The 21697-nt window shown below is 33.6% G+C and overlaps 1 protein-coding gene across 1 annotated transcript in view; it reads left to right on the forward strand.

Moving 5' to 3' along the window:
• Nucleotides 1-2251: 2251 nt before the first annotated feature.
• Nucleotides 2252-21697, forward strand: part of LOC148950635 (protein CFDP2-like) — a 33735-nt gene continuing 14289 nt past the window's right edge. The window contains exons 1-2 of the mRNA XM_089091911.1: nt 2252-2280; nt 10281-10367. Coding sequence (XP_088948037.1) covers nt 2252-2280; nt 10281-10367 — 116 coding nt within the window. The remainder of the gene's footprint in view (nt 2281-10280; nt 10368-21697) is intronic.

Consider the following 21697-nt stretch of genomic DNA (forward strand, 5'->3'; position numbering starts at 1 on the left):
TACTACTACTACTACTTCTAATGCTAATACTACCACTGCTACCACTAGTACTACTACTGCTACTACTAATGCTACAACTACAACTACTACTACTACTGCTACTACTACTTCTATTACGATCTTTTAATTAAATCAAAAAAGCATACCCAGGTTTTCCAAAATGCAATATTTCAAGAACAGAATAGGGTGATAAATTAAAAAATTCACAGAAAATTGATAATGATGTTAAACTAAATCAAAAGGCACTATATGAGTCCAGATTGTGAAATCAAGCAAGAGCTGAGGGTATTACGTAGGAACTTTCAGACCAAGTTACCTGGGATGTGGAGCAATCAGGGCACTTCGTATCGACGAAGTGTTCGTAGAAACTTCGAAAAGGGCTCATTCAATTAGAAACTGAAGTGGCTTGTGCCCTTTTTAGGAGTCAAAAGCGATTGGAAGGCAACTAACACCCCTTCCACGCCCATCATTTCCCGAAATACATCCAATCAAATTTCTGAGATCTCCATTTTGTTCAGCATGGTTGATTTCCTGATAGAAATTATGTTTTTGAGGAGGACAATACCCCACAGCCCTCAGGGAAAGGGTTATAAGTTATGCCATGGGGGCATATAAGGTTTCTTATAGAAAGCGTTGTCGGAGAAACTTCAAAAAAGGCTCATTCGATTGGAAATTCAAAGGGCTAGTGTCCTTTTTAATGTTCGAAAGTGATTGGAGGGCAACTAACACCCCTCTCACGCCCACCTTTTTCCCCAAACACTTCCAATCAAAATTTTAAGATAGCCCTTTTGTTCAACCTAGTTGAAAGTTCCGGAAATTAGGTCTTTGGGGATGACAACCCCCCCCCCCACAATCCTCAGGGTAAGGGTTGTAAGTTATGCCCTGGGGGCATATAAGGAGTTTAGACCTTGAAGGAGTTTTTATTGTTTTTTATCTTTAGTTTTCCCCATGTTTAAAAGACTCAGAAATAACACCATTTTTTAAACTTTTTTTAGGCCCTTCTTTTAACTAATTTTTTCAACATAATCAAAGCTTGTCAGACACATTAAAAGGCCTTTTTTTGTTCTTTTTTTAGCCCACTATAGACATTTCCCCCCATTTTCGGGCTTTGAGGGGGTTTTTTAAGCTAATAAGAGCCTACTCGTTTTATATTTATGGATTTTCGCTGGAATATTAAAGTTTTCCCCTAGTTGCGAGGGACTTAGAAATAAGGATGTTTATCCCCATTTCTAGAAACTACTCGAGAAATTTTGGGGTCATCTCTGCCTTCCCATCGTAAAACTCTTCAACTTTTCCACATTCATTTTACATTTCTGATTAAGCATTAAAGACAGAATTAATGTTGCGTGAGAGGGGGAAGACCTTGGGGAGCATTCATCTTATAGCTAATTTTTTTTCAGGCCGAAATTGAACGACTCAAGGCGCAATTCATCGGAGCAAGACCAGCAATTCATTGGAGCATGTTACCCCATCATAATGCAATGATAAATTTCAATGAGTAGTGGAGTGACTACTGTTCCAAGAGAGCATACTAGTCATAACCGTTCTCTCTTTTTCATAGGGCAATAGCTTTCAGTGAGATAATATGTTCTTATTATTTTCTAGGTTCAGACAATGACATCGCAGGAGAAAATATTGCTGCCGCCAACTCAATTCCACGATAATATACAGGAAATGGGAACACGAGGGGGGTTTAGTGAAGGGGCGAGTCCGGCTAGTTTTGTGCGGGATCTCGGCCTCAGCAATGACTTTTTGGAAAATTTATTAGATCAGTTACCATCGAGCGAGGTCGAGACAACCCCTCACAGTGATATGGAACAAAGTGGAGCTGGCTCGCCCCCGGTGTTACCACAGTTGTATTTAGCAGATACCGCTTTCTGCAATATTTACGTCTATAGGGCCGATGTTTGTGGCCAGCTCAATTTCCTGTCATGTGATAGTATTCAAACGGACCCTATAGAAACCGCTGACTTCTACGTCAGAATGATTCGGGCCCTTCTCGAAAAACATTTACGGGAGCGATGATTTTAATAGTTTCACCCTACTCAAACAGCACTTTCCAGATGAGGAACTGTATGATTTATAAAAGTGTAAGGGTATATATCCGTACGAGTACTACAGCTCCGCCTCGAAGCTAAGTGAGGAAAAATCACCGCCCATCTGAGAGTTATATGATTCAATTCATGATCGTCAATGCACCACTGCCTATTATGAATTTGCCAAGAGGGTTTGGGCTAAGGGAGGGTGTTAAATGGCTGGGATTATTGTAAAATGTACCTGGTAAGATAAGAATTGACGTTGTTGGATATTGTCTGTAAAAAACGGACAAAATTCATGAAGAATTCGGATTGGATTTGGGGTATTATATCCACTCCTCATTTGGTGATGGATTTAATTCTTAAAATCATGGAATCTAACTTCGGTGCGATTATCAAAGTGTACTAGCACTTATTTGCAGAAAGATCCATGAGAAAAGGGCGCGTTTTCCACAGAGATCATCTCTTGCAAGCCAACGTAACTGAATAATACCTTGATAAATAGTAGAACGCTGTTTTCTTGGATATGAAATACCTCTGCCCGTCAGCAATGGTCTCACTTTTATTTGCCGTGTGGGAATTGCCAATGGCTTGACAATGCTTTTGCTCCAGATATCCCCAATATTCAAACTGTTGAGGTAAATGGACCACAAGGATGGTTTTTCGAAATTGACGGTGAAATTCCTCTGGAACTTCATGACTCGGTAAAAGACTTTGTTTTCCCCTGCATCAATAGACCGGTGCATAGGGACTCTCGGAGTCCCTAAAATTTATCATTAGTAGAGAATAAAGGCATGCATTGGAAACCTTCAAAACAAAAGCTTTTGCGTTGGATGCCTTCCAACGGTTTCAATGTCATAAGGATTCATAGAGCCCTCCAATTTGACCTAAAACCTTATAGGAAGACGTTTATTGAGACCTTTGTCCACAAAAGGTCTCAAGCAAAAACAAAGGTCGCAAAAGAGATCTTTAAATTCATTTTAAATTTGCCTTTTGTAAGATGTGCTAGAGTGTGCGTAATAGTAGTCGTTGTGACGTTGTGACCAACCCAAAAGAATGTGCCCGAATCATTGAGGATCCAAACATCCCATCATTCACGATCATAGACTCCAATATGGTCCTCTTACAAAGGAAAAAATGAAACGTAATTTTGAATAAAAACATTGCCGCTGGCAGTGCCATTTTAGAAATTTAATAAAAAATAATGTTGGAGTTTTATAACAATGTTTGTAAGCACAAGTGGCCGAGGGAGGGACAAATTCAAGTTTTTTATGGGGATATGGATCTTTTATTTTTAAAAGTTAAAACAGATAATTTATTGGAAGGTTTGGAAAATAAAGAGCACATTAGCACTCAGATGGATTACACAAACTGGGAAGAGTCCCGCTATCTTGATATGGTGAAACGCCAGGCCCCAAATCAATTATTAAAATTAAAATCAGAAACGGGGAGTGACTTGGTATTGCATGGTGTATTTCTCGGTCTGAAGGTGTACTGTCTAGAAACGCACAATGAGACTACCAAAAAAGTCTGTAAGGGGGTGCCTGCATACTTTGTAAAGGAAAATTTCCACATGGGTGCTTATAGGAATTGTATAGATTAAAATTTAGTTCCAAGAGTGAGTTTCAAATTCATTCGCTCTTTAAAATATAAAAACTATACAGTTCGAGTTGAAAAAATGTCATGTTCACCATATTGGACAAAGTCTATGTACTCGAGGGTGGTGTGAGAGTACTACAACATGACAATTATCTTACTTCAGATCGAATTGAATGTGTTGATTATAGAAAGAAACTCGGTCTGGAGAAACCTCTATAGTTGTGGGAGGGGGGGGGGCGTTTTCACCGACAACAGCTCAACACTGCCTTTTTTTATGTTTATATTTATTTCGTCACAAGTTCGCCACTGCCCTTTTTTTGTCCTAGTCATTTAAATTTATTAAGTTTTCATTGTGGAAAGCGGTAATTTTCAAGTGTTTATTTTGTGTAAAGTTTTATTTTTAAGTGCCTATTACTAGTCCACCATAGAACCTTTCGGCGATCACAGGTACCATCCACTGGACGCTATGTGTGCCGTCCCGGCCGCTGTTATCGCTGGCCACCTGATCGTCGTGTTTTTTAAAATGTTTATGTTGTAAATGTATTTTATGTTGTTATATATATTTTTATGTGAATTAAAGAATCCGTGTATTCTATTTCCTCTTGAATATTTATTCAAAAGATTGAGGTCAGGATAAATTAGTTGCATTTTGACACTGAAAGAGTATGTATCAATTTAAAACACCCTTTAGGTCGTTTCTTCGCGGGCCGTCCATGTCTGGCAAATTCGACACTTTTAACAAAAATCATTCAAAACCGTGATAAAATGTTTTTAGAGAACCCAAAAAATATCTATTATTGCTAAAGTATATGGTGAGAATCATATGATAAAATAAAGAAGAATGATCCAAGCATAAAATATGTACAAGGACTTGACGTGTTTAATACTATCGCACCAAACTCATGGTGGATTATTGACAATTTAGCTGAATCTATTGAAGAATGGTCGCGGGAAATGTTACAACTGTTTACTGTCCGGTCCCATCACGAAGAAAGTCCTGTAACTATTGTTCTACACAATCTTTTTCATCAGAGTAAATGTATGAGAACACTGGCATTGAACTTTACCTACTGTATTATCTACAGAATTGTTCGCAATTCTAGTTCTCTTATAACTCAAAACAAACAAATTTACCCCGTTGAACCCAAATTTTTACTTGCCGCACACACTCAAGCAACAGATTAACCTTATGGTTACGTTTTATATGACCTGAAGCAAAACATACCTGAAGAGTTGCGTGTAGTCACTGATGTTTTGATAATGAAATTACTCTATATCTACCTGTGAATAGTAAAAAGGTCATTAGTCGGAATCATGACATTGAAGAAGCTACATGAAAACCGACATTTATTTTCCGTGCTAGCCAATTCAAAACCCCGACTTAGGAAAGCAATTCTCAAGCATGGTGTTGACAAGAAATTTATTAATTTCTTGTAGGAACTTCGTTTATATTTAACGGAGGGTAATGTTCAACTATCAGATCGTGTTAAGCAACCGACAAGGCAACATCAATCACTTCTACGTACTCTAACTCCAATAAGAAAGCAAATTGTAAAATAAGAAAACCTCCTGTTTTAGCGGGTGGTAATTTCTTTTCCGTGTTACTACCGATAATCACCGGACTTGTAAAGACTATTCTCTAGAAAAAACTAAACCCTATAAATTGACACCAATTGAACTTTCTCTTTGAACCAAAGAGCACTTATAAGATAATATTGATAAATTTCATAACAATGAAACAATTGCCGATGATGAAAAACTAATTTTGCTTCAAAATTCCCATCGTCGTGTCAACAAACATAAACCTTATCGTGAAAAACCAATTAGAGTCAATGTCATTGATCAACCTTCTCAAAACAGTGAAACACCGAAAAACACCGAAGATTTAATAACAAGTGTTGTAGACTTGATGCCTCAATCCTATTGTGAACAAAGTAAAAGACTCTTGACTTGTCTCGCTGAAAATGAACAAATTGATGAGAAAAAGAATGAAGTTTTAATCCAGGGCAAGCCTTACAATTTAATTGATTTATTATCGGATCTGATTGCAAATCGTAAAAGAGTCAAATCCTTTGATGGGTATTTATATGATTTTTTAAAGTCGTCACATTTTCCCAAAAGTCTTATCGGTGATAAACAAATTCTAAAGAAACTTAGAGAACATAGTCCATTAAAGGTAGAAGATGATTTTAAATCTTTCTTGGAAAGCACAAATTCTAGTAATTTGAAATTGATAACTAGACAAAAGCGAAAACATATTGATTCGACTACTAGAATTCGCAAGAATAGTGGACAGTTAATGTGAATGTAGATCAAGACTCGAAAGCCGTTTGCGAAAATATTGAAGAACCAAGAATCGGAAGTTCTCCAACTACACTTACACTGGTTACCGGAATTAAAAAAAAGCTAGCAAAAAAGTATTTGCAAAAGGAATCCAGTTATACTCTTCATCGAAATTATAGAGTTTATGGTAATCACAATAAAAAAAACTAAAGCCTTTTATCCTCCGTATATATTACAAGCAGATCTTTTGACTCTAGAAAGGATTGAAAGACGTCATAATAAACCCTACAAGTACATTTTACTCGCAATAAGTGTGTTTAGGCGGTATGCATATGCAATTTCATTGTGCACAAAGAGAAGTAATAAAGTTGCCAATGCCCTTGAATCTATCTATGAACAAGATTCATATAAAATAATTCAAACAGACTGTGGAAGTGAATTTGTTAATCCTCGTGTATACAAAATTTATTAAAATATAATACAATACTCTATCATAATCACAGTTCTATAAAGGCTGGATTGGCTGAACGTTTAATACGAACTATTCAAGTTTTAATTTTGAGATATTGTACATTGAAAAATACGGCTGCATTTATTCATGATTTAGATAAAATTATGATGATTTATAATCAACGTCCTCATCGATCCATGTTCAATACTAGCCCTCAAGAAGTCCATTATAGTTGGAATATACATCTCATTAAACAATATTCTAATGAAAAGGCAGGAAAGAAAAAAATTAATGTTGGTGATACTGTTCAAATCAATCGTACAAGAAATATTTTTGAAAAAAAAAATTATTTGTGGTCCACTGAACTTTTTAAAGTATCGAAAATCCTAGATACTAAACCTATAACATATCGTCTTCGTGATATGAAAGATGAAGAGATTCTTGGCGGATTTTATGATTATGAATTACAAAAATTTGGAAATAGTGGAATGTATCAAATTGAAAAGGTATTAAAGACTCGTAAACATAAGGGCAAGAAACAGTTGCTTGTTCGCTGGCTAGAATACAACTCTGATTTTGATGCGTGGATACCTGCTGAAGACGTTGAAAATGTCTGAAGTTTTTCATGTGACATTCATGTCCAATGTTTCTGATCCTCTTTATGACAACTTGAATAAAACGAGCAATTTTTGGACAAAACATTCACCGGCCATTAAATTTGATGGAAGGTGTTAAGTGGCTCTTGTAGATTGAATTCTCTAAAATACAAATGATATCCTAAGAAAGGATCGTACTTACGATATAAAAATTAGACCCCATGATTGGGAAATTGTTGACAATCAATATTTGATTGAAAATATGAATTCATTTGAATACCCCTTTGCCACATTATCATATAAGAAGTTTAGGAGTATGAACAAATTGTTTCGTGCAATCAACAAAAAAAAATTCCACCCGTAAAAATGGTGCCTTTCAATTAAATTATTCAAAGGAAGAGGGGAAATTTTAAATTACTTCGCCTATCGACAATGAAAAGGTAACTCCCAATTATGACACAAAAAATGCTCTTAATTTTAAACATGACTGAATGTATGGCAAAAGTGCAGGAATTACTAGTTGTTTGACTTGTATTACTTTCGTAGAGTATATAACCACATTTTTCTTGAACGATTGTATATTCGTATATGTATCCTTTGTCGAGAGATCAAGAGTTAGCAATAACAATGCCCACCTTCTACGTGTTCTTGAACGAAGAACCTCTAATAACCATATTCATCACTAAAATATAAAGGACCTTCAATACGTTCTAGTCAATACTTCGAATTTGGAGCTCTATCAGTTAACATTAAGAAGTGAATTGGGTGATCCTCCAGCAATAACAAAAAGGTTTGGCTGTGATTACATGTCATTGTCGACCCATTCAGTGAGATTGCTAATATAATCCAGTTTGCATGTCCTGATACTGATTGTTCTGTTGCTACTCTTTGACCACGGTAGTTGGGATATGGAATGGACTATTATAGGGGTTGTTCGTCAATGTCCGGGTACGTTCTCGGCAGTTGGTTTTCTAAATTTTTTCGCTCTGCACTACCCTTGGCTAGAAAATATATTGCACTGGTTACAGCGGATTTTGCGTGGATTTTGCTCTACATTACATGATTGGGGCTCTGGGAAAGATATTCAAGAAAGTGTTTCGCAAAATCTCAGGTCGAGTACGTTATCCCTCGGTGAGTGATCGAAACAGAGGCAAAAAGGTTTAAAAAGGAGGAGAAAGACCCCATCACTCATCAGTCTCAAGTCAGCCGGCAAGTGCAAAGCATCAAAGAAATTAAAAAGATCCAAAAAAGGTATCTTTGTAAAACTTGGATACTATGAGTAATTTTACCCGCAACAACCGCTCTTTGATAAAGTCCATTTTGAAATTTATTCTAATGAAGACTACTTTATCGATTTGTATTCGACATTTATAGATTTAAATGTCATTGTTAATAAATTAAACAATGAAAAACTAAGTGCTGCCGAGGGGTTATCCTACGAAAATTGTATACTACATAATTTATTTCGATAAACAAGCGTCTACATAAATGGAACATTGGTGAGCACGAGCAACAATATTTCAATTGATGTAAGTTATATACAATTTATGTTGATTACACCAATGTCCTATAAGCAGTTGAGAGGTATGACTATTGGATATGAATATAAAACAAATACTAATACTACCAAGATTCTTAGAGAGGCGACAACTAAAGATTTACATTTAGTTGGGAACCTAAATCTAACTAAATCGCCGTTCAACTATATTATGCAAAAAAGTACTGGACGCTTCACCCGATGTAAAAGTCTCTCTCACGTCGGCAGTACTTCATATACGAAAACAACAAGTTATGAGCTCTGTGGCCTTGGCAATTGAAAAACTAATAAGCTCTGGAAATATTATCAAATTGCTCGTGCCTCATACAATCAGGAATCAACGTCTTATTGCTACAGGTACGCGTATCTATACCGATTCGTCATTTATCAATGGTGAAATTCCTTCAAAATGGCGTTGCCTTTTGTAATTTTCTTGAGCAGGGTGGAAAATCAATTATTCAAAATCAGAAGCGGGTACAAGATCTATTGACGAAAAGCTCTGGTTTTCATGCCCTATTATATTTTATTTTTCGATTTCATGGACTTACCTACATGGAATTCCTCAAGATTAATGGCGTCAATACTCGATTGAACGACTTTCGAGTTCAAAACTTGAAAATTTTGTTAAAAAATTTTTTATACAAAACACTTTGTCCTTTAGATTTCTTCTTGTACGTATAGGTAATCATCCGAAACGATAAGTGGTGGTAGCTCGTCAGGATTCAACTTGTATTCGTCTTAACGTGCAAAGTCAGTGTCATATTTTCAACAATATAGGGTAACTTCATATTTATTAAACCTCTTTGTAAAGTCAATAATACTGCTCTAATTCATATGATAAAATTCACGTGCTTCAATTTGCTTATTTGAAGCATTGTCACATACAAAATTCTCATATGAAGAATAACTTTCTGTAACAGTCAAATAAAAGTCTGTTGGTTTATAATCAAAGTAGCCTGTATCTTCACAGTGATGTTGTAAAAACCAGACTCTTTTACTATTATAACAGTTGAAGCATAGACCAGGATCTTCTTCCCAAAATAATTTAATGCCGTGACCATACCAGTCCCTTAAAAAAAAAACTGAACTCACGTTTAGGGTTTTTCGTGATGAGGCCAGGACAAGTATTTTCACATTGATCACATTTATCAGAGTGACAATTGGAGCATAAGAATCCTCTATTACGAGAGTCACAAATCTCTTCATGACAAGAATAACAGTCTTTAATTTCCACACCATATCTTCTGTGCAATTTACATGGATTGCATAATTTACACTTTTCATTATAGTCATCAACAAAAGTACAATTCTCACAGGATGACCAGCTGTTCAAAGTATAAAAGCATAATGGACGTGTGTAAAACATTTTCCGATGTTGACTGGTCCACTTCCAGAACCAAACTAACTCTCACTCAATAAAAATGTCTCCTAGGAGCGTCACAAAATGGCCATCTATGTAGCGGTTAGGAGCAAAACCACAAAATCATTTTGTCTCAATCAATATATCTATAGATAAAGCTTTGGGGCCACGACGATAAAGCTTCATACAATAGTCCAAATATGGAGAATCGGTTCTCATTATATCGTTAAGTATTTCTAGAGAAAATATTTTTCTTTGAAGAGATAAATCCAGAAAGTCATCATCGAAAACTAACCATTTTTCCAATTCTACTAGATTACGCATGATTTTCAGTTTCTCAAATTTATCCATTTTAACACTCTCACTGTCAAATACAGACTGTTTTCTATAAATTTTTCTCTTCAATATATTTCGCTAGCGCATTTAATCCATCTTATAGTCTCTGTATATGCGCTATATTCACCTTAGCAGTGAAGCACAATTGTTCTTGCGACTTGAATTCGCTGTATGTTATAACCTATCCATTATACATTGTGTCCCATTCTAGGGTTAGTCGAGAACCCTTTGTAATTTCTACCACCACCTTAGGCACTCTAGGTCCCCTTTCATCAAAACTTTCAATATTCAATCATAGGCAGCACGCTAGTGCTGCCTAAGTAAATAAGGATGTGGGCAAAATGTGTTTTTTTTTCTTCAGGCGGGCAATTCGTATCGAAGGAGTTGTCGTAGAAACTTTGAAAAGGGCTCACTCGATTAGAATTTGAACTTTACTGAAAAAATTCAAATGAATATGCATTTTCACTTTAATATACATTTTCTGATATTTAGTAATCCAAATGTTAATATTATAGGATTTGATAAGGTTATAAAAGTAAAAACAGTTATATTTTTTTCATTAAAGTGCAAATTTTGTTCTGGCCTTGGGAAGGCATAGTGATTTTGTGCCCAACATTATGTTAATTTCTGCTCGTTTTGAATTTGAATCGGTTATTTATTGTAATTTCTGTTCGTTTTGGGTTTCATCTATTTATCGATGCTGATTTTTGGTAGTTTCACGCTTGGCAGATTATTTAATTTTATTTTTGCTCATTTTTTGTTTAATGGAGTTCTTTACTTTTCTTTGAAAAGCTTATTTTGTGGAACAAGTTTTTTTTAATTAATAATATATAAGCATCCATGTTGACTGTCCCACTTCCAGAAAGAAACTGATCCTCGACCAATAGTTTCAACCACCTGGGAACGTGTCTAGACATGATTTTGCCTAGAAACACAATTTCACCTAGTAACAGGGAAAAGGGTATGTCCTTGAAATCTTGGCTAGACATGCAGAATCTTGCCTGGACATGCCTAATCTTGCCTGGGAGGGAATTTTGCCTAGAAACAGGTGCAAGGAGCTCTAATCAGAATTCCCTATTATATGGACCACATTCCAAGTAGTTGAAACACTTGGGAATTCCGCCAAAAACTGTGACACCTGGTCGTGGAAAATCTTGCCTGGGCGGTAATTCCGCCTAAAATTGCGACACCTGGTCGCCAAAAGAGGAAATCACCGTTAAACATTCTTCTTGAACCTCTGGAAGAAAAAGTAGTCCATATATTTTTTGTAGAACCTGGAACCCCCTAATACTTAGGTCTTTGAGGATGATAACTCCCCCCCCACCATCAGGGCAAGGGTTTTAAGTTGTACCCTGGGCGCATATAAGGTTTTTATTAAAAGTGTTGTCGTAGAAACTTCAAAAGGGCTCATTTGATTGGAAATTGAAAGGGCTTGGGCCATTTTAAGAGTTGAAAGGGATTGGAGAGCCACTAACCTCACGCCCAACATTTCCCCAAACACATCCAATCATAATTTTTAGATAGCCATTTTATTTTACTTAGTTGAAAGTTCTGGAAATTAGGTATTAGAGGATGACAACCACCCTAACAGCCCTTAGGGTAAGGGTTGTAATTTATGCCCTGGGGGCATATAAGATGCTTATAGAAAGTATTGTCGTAGAAACTCAAAAAGGGCTCGTTCGATTGAAAATCGAAAGTGCTCTCTTTAGTAGTCGAAAGTGATTGGAAGCTTGACTTTTCAAACAGTTCGTGGTAACGAACTGTAAGTAAGGAGCGACCCGGCTCAATGGTAACCGAAACTCTAGAAAACGGGTTTTAGATACCAATAAATAGATCAAAAGAATCAAATTTCAATGCTAAATTCAAATATATAACTTTGATCAAGTTTACTCCTACCCATCAAAAGTGACGCGCCTGAGAAAATTTGGCTGATTTTCGAAAAAAGAGAGAAAGACCCCCTAAAAGCTATAGAATCTTAATGAAAATCACACCATCATATTCAACGTATTAGAGAACCCTACTGTAGAGGTTTCAAGCTCCTATCTATAAAAATGTGGAATTTTGCATTTTTGCCAGAAGAAAGATCACGGATGCGTGTTTATTTATTATTATTTTTTTTCCCAGGGGTGATTGTATCGACCCAGTGGTCCTAGAATATCGTGGGAAGACTCACTGGAACGGAAATTAAAAGTTCTAGTGCCCTTTTTAAGTGACCAAGAAAATGGAGGGTAACTAGGTCACCTCCCACGTTCATTTTTATCCCAAAGTCACCTGATCAAAATTTTGAGATAGCCATTTTGTTAAACATGGTTGAAAATATGATAAGTATGTCCTTTAGGATGACTTAGTCCCCCAACGTCCCCAGGGGGAGGGCTGAAAGTTATAAACTTTACCCAATATTAACTATAGTATTGGTTATTGGAAGTATAGGCCTACAAGTTTTCCAACTGAAAATAAGGAGTAACATCAAAACTTAAAACGAACAGAAAATATTACGTGTATGATTGGGTTCACCCTCTAATCAATACTTCGCTCTTAAAGCCAAAGATTTTTTAGTACTTTCATAAGAGCTATTTATTCTAAATAACGGCCTTTATGAGTAAGGGGTCATTTTTAAAGAATTGGAGCAAGGTATTGACTAGGTAATCATACTTTTTTACTTTTCGTTTCAATTACTCTATAGTTTTAATCCGTTTCAGATAGAATGAAAGATTGGAATTTATTCGATTTTCAAAATGAAAATTTTAGGAGAAACAATTGAATCATGCAAAATTTTGTAGAAGCCTTTACATTGTGTCAGTAGCCTACACTTTTCTCTTGAAGCCCTTTATTTTCTTTCACAGGTTTTAGATAGAATAAATGTTTGACATTTCATAGAAAAACTAACTTTGTGACAATAGATTTACCCAATGTATATTATTAAGCTTATAATACGCTTTCATATACATACGTATAATAATAATAATTTATTTATGACCCACATATGAACATTATAAATCACACTGCGGAGTAATGGAAAATATAAACGAAAAAATAACAACATCATTACGAAATCAAACAACAACAAAAAAAATACAAATAAACCGATATCACGATGAAAAGAAAACAAACTAAGGGGTCAGTGACAGAAGCAACATTACTAGTATTCATAGTCATATTAGAAGACACACTGGCCAGTCGCACGCAAGCATCAATGACACCATAACGGGATACAATATTTCTATTTTTAAAACGGCCGGGTAAATACATCAGATATTTACAATATCTAAAGTAACAACTTCTAAGTCTCCGTAAATCTTTTTTCATATGTGAGTAGATGATGGAATATCTACAATGACTTGTAAAATCTCTCCAGAGGTTATGTCTGCATAGGTAATTTCACTCAAAATAATAACAGGTTATTAGATAATAAGACAAATAATATCTTTCCAAACAAACCTGTAGGGTAGCCAACCCATTTTTATTTTCATTTTATATATTTCTAATAAAAAAAGAAATTGAAAACTCAAAGTCAAGGTAGAGCACTTTTTTCTGTCAGAATCATATAGCCGGTCATATATGCAATCTTTTAAGCCTTAGAAATAAGAAAATGGCAAAGATAATTACCTAGTAGTCTTCATTTTCAGAGGATATATTGATAATAGATGTAGTTTTTTAGGCGTGATTGTGGCCTTAAAATGATAAAGAATAACATGCCTAATTTAAGAAAAACGAAAGAAGAGGACTCCAGGGGAGGTGGAACCGTTTGTGGGGGAGGAGATTTAAGCGTACATTTATTGTTATCCAGCCTCCCTCCACTAAGGTACCGACCTTCTCACTGGTCGCCTCCGGGGAAGTGTCCAGTACCCCTGAACGATTTCTCTTAGCCCAGGGTACATATTTCACCAAAAAATCAAATTCACAAAGGGTGGAAATTCTTGTCCCCGCCAATCCCGTGCACTGTGGGGGAGTTTGTCTGTGTCTACTCATTCCGAGGACGGAATCCGGGCTATAGCTAGGCAATAAAAGAGGCTTAAAAACGATATTGCTCGAGATAACATAAAATGTAGTAATAATAGGGAAATTATCATATAATTTGTACGGCAACCATCTAAATCAGACCATCTCTGTTTCTAGCCCTCAGCTAGCAGGATTCGTGCCTTGGCGAAATTCGAGCCACTGATACATTGTTTTTCTGGAAGGCCCCTAGATTTCCCGTGATGAGGTCTAATACGAACGAAGCAAGCGTATCTCACACACAAGACTAAAAAGACCCCATGCAACTCCATCACGCCACAAACACATGCGTATTGCGTATTAACAGCAATGTATATTAAGCAAAAATTCCTAATGGGAGAGCTTGGAAGATCATCTTGCGAGAAGGGTAGATGTCCAAACCGATAAAAAGCATACTTATTGTCCAGAGCGGTATGGTGCTGTGACACTGTTTTTAAACTTGCACCAGCTCTACACATGACATCCCCCCACTTTGAAAACAGAGAATCACCCCACTCCACCCCCCAAAACACTTTTCAGACATTTCTCGTTAAATTTTTATTTCAAGTTATTCAATCGGGTTTTTGCAAGCAATTCAGCCCACAGTACCATACATACACAAAAAAACACGCACACACAGACACACACACACAAACGCAAACACACAAAACACACAAATACACACACACACATGCACACAAACAGACACGCACACACAAAAACACACACACAAACAAAAACACACACTCACACAAAAACACACACACAAAACACACAAATACACACACACACACACACACACACAAAAAAACACCAACACAAACACACATATAACCATACACACCCTCACAAAAACACAAACATAAAAAAGCACTCAAAAAAACATAAACAGACAAAAACACACACACACACTAACACACAGAAACACACCCACATAGACACATACACAGACACACACACACACAAACACACAATCACGACATAACACTACAAAAATATTCCAATTCTCACATTTCAATAAAAAAACAAAATGAACATTGAAACATTAACAGAGTGTAGCAGTGATATGGTGAACTACTACAAGAATATTTCTTGTCTTACACTACAATGAAAAATATTCCAAAGTGAACATTTAAACGTCAGCAGACTGTAGTAGTGATAAGGTAAATCAGAATATATCAATATGAAAATATTCCAAGTCTCACATTTCAACGAAAAAAAAAATGCAAAATTAACTTTGCAACGTCCCCAGAGTGCATCAGTTATACGATGAACTATTACAAGAGTATTCCAAGTCTCACACTTCAATAAAAAATTCCAAATTGAACATTTGAACGTCAATAGACCGTAGTAGTGACAAGGTAAATCATAACATAACACTATGAAAATATTCCAAGTCTCTCAATTCGACGAAAAAATTCCGAAATGAACTCCGAAGTTCAATAGAGTGTAGTAGTGACAATGTAAATCATAACATAGCACTATGAAAATATTCCAAGTCTCTCATTTCAAAGAAACAAAAATCCAAAATGAACTTTGAAACATCAAACGAGTGTAACAGTGATAATGTAAATCACAACATAACACTACAAAAAATATTCCAAGTCTTACATTTCAATAAAAAAACAAAATGAACATTGAAACATTAACAGAGTGTAGCAGTGATATGGTGAACTATTACATGAATATACCAAGTTTTATACTAAAATGAAGAAATTCTAAACGGAACATTTAAACGCCAACTTAGTGTAGTAGAGATAAGGTAAATCATAACATAACACTATGAAAATATTTTAAGTCTCTAAATTCCACGAAAAAATTCCGAAATGAACTTTGAAACATCAACAGAATGTAGCAGTGATATGGCGAACTACTACAAAAATATTCCAAGTCATACACTTCAATGAAAAAATTTCCGAAATGAGCCTTAAGACCTCAACAGAGTGTAGCAGTGACAATGTAAATCGTAACATAACACTATAACAGTATTCCAAGTCCCAGATTTCAATGAAAAAAAAAATCCAAATTAACTTTGAAACATCAACAGAGTGTAGCAGTGATATGGTGAACTACTACAAGAGTATTCCAAGTCTTACACTTCAATGAAGAAACTCCAAAATGAACACATAAACGCCAACATTGTGAGTACTGACAAGGTAAATCATAACATAACACTATGAAAATATTCCAAGTCTCTAAATTCCACGAAAAAATTCCGAAATGAACTTTGAAACATCAACAGAATGTAGCTGTGATATGGCGAACTACTACGAAAATATTCCAAGTCTTACACTTTAGTGAAAAAATTTTCAAAGTGAGCCTTAACCGATCAAAAAAGTGTAGCAGTGAGAAGCCACAATGCTGCGAAATTATTTCAAGTGTTACATTTCAACAAAGATGTCTTACACTTCAATGAAAAAAATCCAAAGTGAACCTTAAAAGATCAACAAAGTGTAGCAGTGACAAGCCAAAACGCTACGAGAATATTCCAAGCTTTACATTTCAACGAAAAATCCTGGATTTGAACCTTAAAACATCAACAAAGTGTAGCAGCGACAAGCCACAACGGCATGAAAATATTCATGAACAAGTGTGTGTTTGTTTTTTGTGTGTTTCTTATGTGTTTGCGTGTTTGTGTTTGCGTGTTTGTATGTGTGTGTTTGTGTTTTTTTGTGTCTGTGTATGCGTATTTTTGTGTGTGCGTGTCTTTGTGTTTGTTTGTGTTTTTGTTTGTTCGTGCAAGTTTTTGTTTGTGTTTTTGTGTGTGTGCATGTCTGTGTGTGCGTGTTTTGTGTGTGTGTGTGTGTGTATGTTTTTGTTTGTGTGTGCAAGTGTGTTTGTCTTTTTGTGTGTTTGTTTGTGTGTGTGTTGTTTTTTTGTGTTAGTGCGTGTGCGCTTATGTTGTGTGTTTGTGTTTGTGTGTTTTGTATGTCTGTTTTTGTTTGCGTGTCTATGTGTTTGTGTGCGTATGTGTGTGTGTGTATGTGTGTGTGTGTGTGTGTGTGTATGTGCGTGTGTGTGTGTGTGACTCTAAACTAAAATTCTTAACTGAAAGTAAACTAAACTATAAACTAAAACTCTTAACTAAAACTAAACTACAACTCTAAACTAAACTAAAACTAAACTAAACTATAAGTGTAACTAAAAACTCTAAGCTAAGACTTTAGGCTAAAACCGTAAGCTAAGACTCTAAACTGAAACTCTAAACTCTAAACTAAAACTCTTAACTGAAACTAAACTAAACTAAAATCTAAAACTTTTAGCTAAAACAAACTAAAAATCTAACTAAAAACTGTAAGCTAAGACTCTAGGCTAAAATTCTTAACTAAAACTAAACTACAACTCTAAACTATAACTCTAAACTAAACTATAATTCTAACTAAAAACTTTAAGCTAAGACTCTAGGCTATAACTCTAAACTAAGACTCTAAACTAAAACTCTAAACTAAAACTCTTAAGTAAAACTAAACTAAACTATAACTCTAACTAAAAACTCTAAGCTAAGACTCTAGGTTAAAACTCTAAAACTAAAACTCTAAACTAAACTAAAACTGAACTAAACTATAACTCTAACTAAAAACTCTAAGCTAAGACTCTAGGCTAAAACTCTAAAATAAAAATAAACTAAACTATAACTCTAAACTAAACTCCAACTAATCTAAACTATAACTCTAACTAAAATCTAAGCTAAGACTCTAAAAATATATACTCTAAGCTCCAAACTACAACTCTAAAATAAACTAAACTATAACCTTAACTAAAAACTCTAAACTAAACTCTAAATTAAAACTCTAAACTAAAACTCTAAACTAAAACTCTAAACTAAAACTAAACTAAACTAAACTGTAGCTTAAACTCCAAACTAAAACTCTAATATAAGACTATATTATAAAAATATTAAATTAAACTAAATTAAAATATAAGATAATATTTTTAAATAAAACAAAACTACAAATCTAAATAAAAACTCTAATCTAATACTATTCTAAAACTATTAACTAAAAGTAAACTCCAACCCTAAACTAAACTATAACTCTAACTAAAAACTCTAAGCTATAACTCTAAACTAAACTATAACCCTAAACTAAACTAAAACTAAACTAAACTATAAATCTAACAAAAACTTTAAGCTAAGACTCTAGGCTAAAACTCTAAACGAAAACTAAATTAAACTACAACTCTAAACTATACTAAAACTGAACTAAACTATAACTCTAACTAAAAACTCTAAGCTAAAACTCTTAACTATAACTAAAGTAAACTATAACTCAAAACTAAACTACAACTCTAAACTAAAACTCCTAACTGAAACTAAACTAAACTATAAGTGTAACTAAAACTCTAAGCTAAGACTCTAGGCTAAAACTTTAAAATAAAACTAAACTAAACTATAGCTCTAAACTAAAACTCTTAACTAAAACTGAACTAAACTATAACTCTAACTAAAAACTCTAAGCTAAAACTCTAAGATAAGACTGTAAGCTAAAACTCTTAACTAAAACTAAACTAAAACTCTAAACTAAACTAAAACTAAACTAAACTATAAGTCTAACTAAAAACTCTAAGCTAAGACTCTAGGCTAAAACTCTAAGCTAAGACTCTAAAATAAAACTCTAAACTAAAACTCTTAACTAAAACTAAACTAAACTATAACTCTACCTAAAACTCTAAACTAAAACTCTAAGCTAAGACTCTAAACTGAAACTCTAAACTCTAAACTAAAACTCTTAACTGAAACTAATAACTCTAAGACTCTAAACTAAAACTCTTAAGTAAAAATAAACTAAACTATAACTTTAACTAAAATTTCTAAGCTAAGACTCTAGGCTAAAACTCTAAACTAAAACTAAACTAAACAACAATTCTAAACTAAACTAAAATTGAACTAAACTATAACTCTAACTAAAAACTCTAAAGCTAAGACTTTAAGCTAAAATTCTTAACTAAACTACAACTCTAAACTAAACTACAACTCTAACTAAAAACTCTAAGCTAAGACTCTAGGCTAAAACTCTAAGCTAACACTCTAAACTAAAACTCTAAACTAAAACTCTTAACTAAAACTAAACTAAACTATAACTCTACTGTTGAGAACTGTTGTAAGCTAAGACTCTAAACTGAAACTCTAAACTCTAAACTAAAACTCTTAACTGAAAATAAACTAAACTAAAACTCTTAACTAAAACTAAACTACAACTCTAAACTATAACTCTAAACTAAACTACAACTCTAACTAAAAACTCTAAGCTAAGACTCTAGGCTAAAACTCTAAGCTAAAACTCTAAATTAAAACTTTTAAATAAAACTAAACTAAACTATAACTAAAACTAAAACTCTAAACTAAAAATCGAAGCTAAGACTCTAAACTGAAACTCTAAACTCTAAACTAAAACTCTTAACTGAAACTAATAACTCTAAGTTAAAACTAAACTAAAACTAAACTATAACTCTAGACTAAAACTCTTAACTAAAACTAAACTAAACTACAACTCTAACTAAAAACTCTAAGCTAAGACTCTAGGCTAAAACTCAAAACTAAAACTAAACCAAACTAAAACTCTAAACTAAACTAAAATTTAACTAAACTATACCTCTAACTAAAAACTCTAAGCTAAGACTTTAAGCTAAAATTCTTAACTAAAACTAAACAACAACTCTAAACTAAACTATAACTCTAACTAAAACTTTAAGCTAAGACTCTAGGTTAAGACTCTAAGCTAAGACTCTAAACTAAAACTCTAAACTAAAACTCTTAAATAAAACTAAACTAAACTATAACTCCACTGTTGAGAACTGTTGTAAGATAAGACTCTAAACTGAAACTTTAAACTCTAAACTAAAACTCTTAACTGAAACTAAACTAAAACTCTAAACTAAAACTAAACTACAACTCTAAACTAAACTCTAAACTAAAATAAACTATAACTCTAACTAAAAACTCTAAACTAAACTCTAAGCTAAGACTCTAAACTAAAACTCTAAACTAAAACTCTTAACTAAAACTAAACTAAACTATAACTCTACTGTTGAGAACTGTTGTAAAAACTCTAAACTAAAACTAGACTAAACTATAATTCTAAATTAAAATTCTTAACTAAAACTAAACTAAACTATAAGTGTAATAAAAACACTAAGCTAATAAGTTAAGACTCTAAGCTAAAATTCTTGACTAAAACTAAACTACAACTATAAACTAAACTAAAACAAAACAAAACTATAAGTGTAACTAAAAACTCTAAGCCTCTAGCTAAAAACTCTAACTAAAAGACTCTATGATAAAACTCTTAACTAAAACTGAACTGAAAATATAAACTATAGCTATGAACTAAACAATAATTATAAATAAGAACTTGAAATTAAGACTCTAGGCTAAAAGTATAAACTAAGACTCTGCAGTAAAATTCAAAACAAAAAATCTTAACTAAAACTAAACTAAACTATAACTATGAGTATAAACTCTAATCTAAAACTCGAAACTAAAACTCTTAACTAAAACTAAACTATAACTCTAAACTAAACTATAACTCTAACTAAGAACTCTAAGCTAAGACTCTAGGCTAAGACTCTAAACTAAGACTCTAAACTAAAACTCTAAACTAAAACTCTTAACTAAAACTAAACTAAACTATAACTCCACTGTTGAGAACTGTTGTAAGCTAAGACTCTAAACTGAAACTCTAAACTTTAAACTAAAACTCTTAACTGAAACTAAACTAAAACTCTAAACTAAAACTAAACTACAACTCTAAACTAAACTATAACTCTAACTAAAAACTCTAAGCTAAGACTCTAAACTAAAACTCTAAAATAAAACTCTTAAGTAAAACTAAACTAAACTATAACTCTAACTAAAAACTCTAAGCTAAGACTCTAGGCTAAAACTCTAAACTAAAACTAAACTAAACAACAATTCTAAACTAAACTACAACTCTAGACTAAACCAAAACTGAACTAAACAATAACTCTAACTAAAAACTATAAGCTAAGACTCTAGCCTAAAACTCTAAACTAAACTATAACTCTAAACTAAAACTCTTAAATAAAACTAAACTACAACTCTAACTAAAAACTCTAAGCTAATACTCTAGGCTAAAAATCTAAACTAAAACTAAAATAAAATCCAACTCTAAACTAAACTAAAACTGAACTAAACTAGAACTTTAACTAAAAACTCTAAGCTAAAACTCTACGCTAAATTTCTAAACTAAAACTAAACTAAAATACAACTCTAAACTAAACTAGAACTGAACTAAACTATAACTCTAAAAATAAACTCTAAGATAAGACTATATGCTAAAACTCTAAACTAAAACTAAACTATACTATAACTCTAAACTAAACTAAAACTAAACTAAAGTTTAACTCTAACAAAAAACTCTAAGCTAAAACTCTAGGGTAAAACTGAAAACTAAAACTAAACCAAACTACAACTCTAAACTAAACTAAAACCAAACTAACCTATAACTCTTACTAAAACTCTAAGCTAAGACTCTAGGCTAAAACTATAAACTCTAAACTACAACT

Source organism: Artemia sp. Qi Xiang Cuo, chromosome 7 (assembly GCF_049724085.1).
Source record: "Artemia sp. Qi Xiang Cuo chromosome 7, ASM4972408v1, whole genome shotgun sequence".
Classification (NCBI taxonomy): domain Eukaryota; kingdom Metazoa; phylum Arthropoda; class Branchiopoda; order Anostraca; family Artemiidae; genus Artemia; species Artemia sp. Qi Xiang Cuo.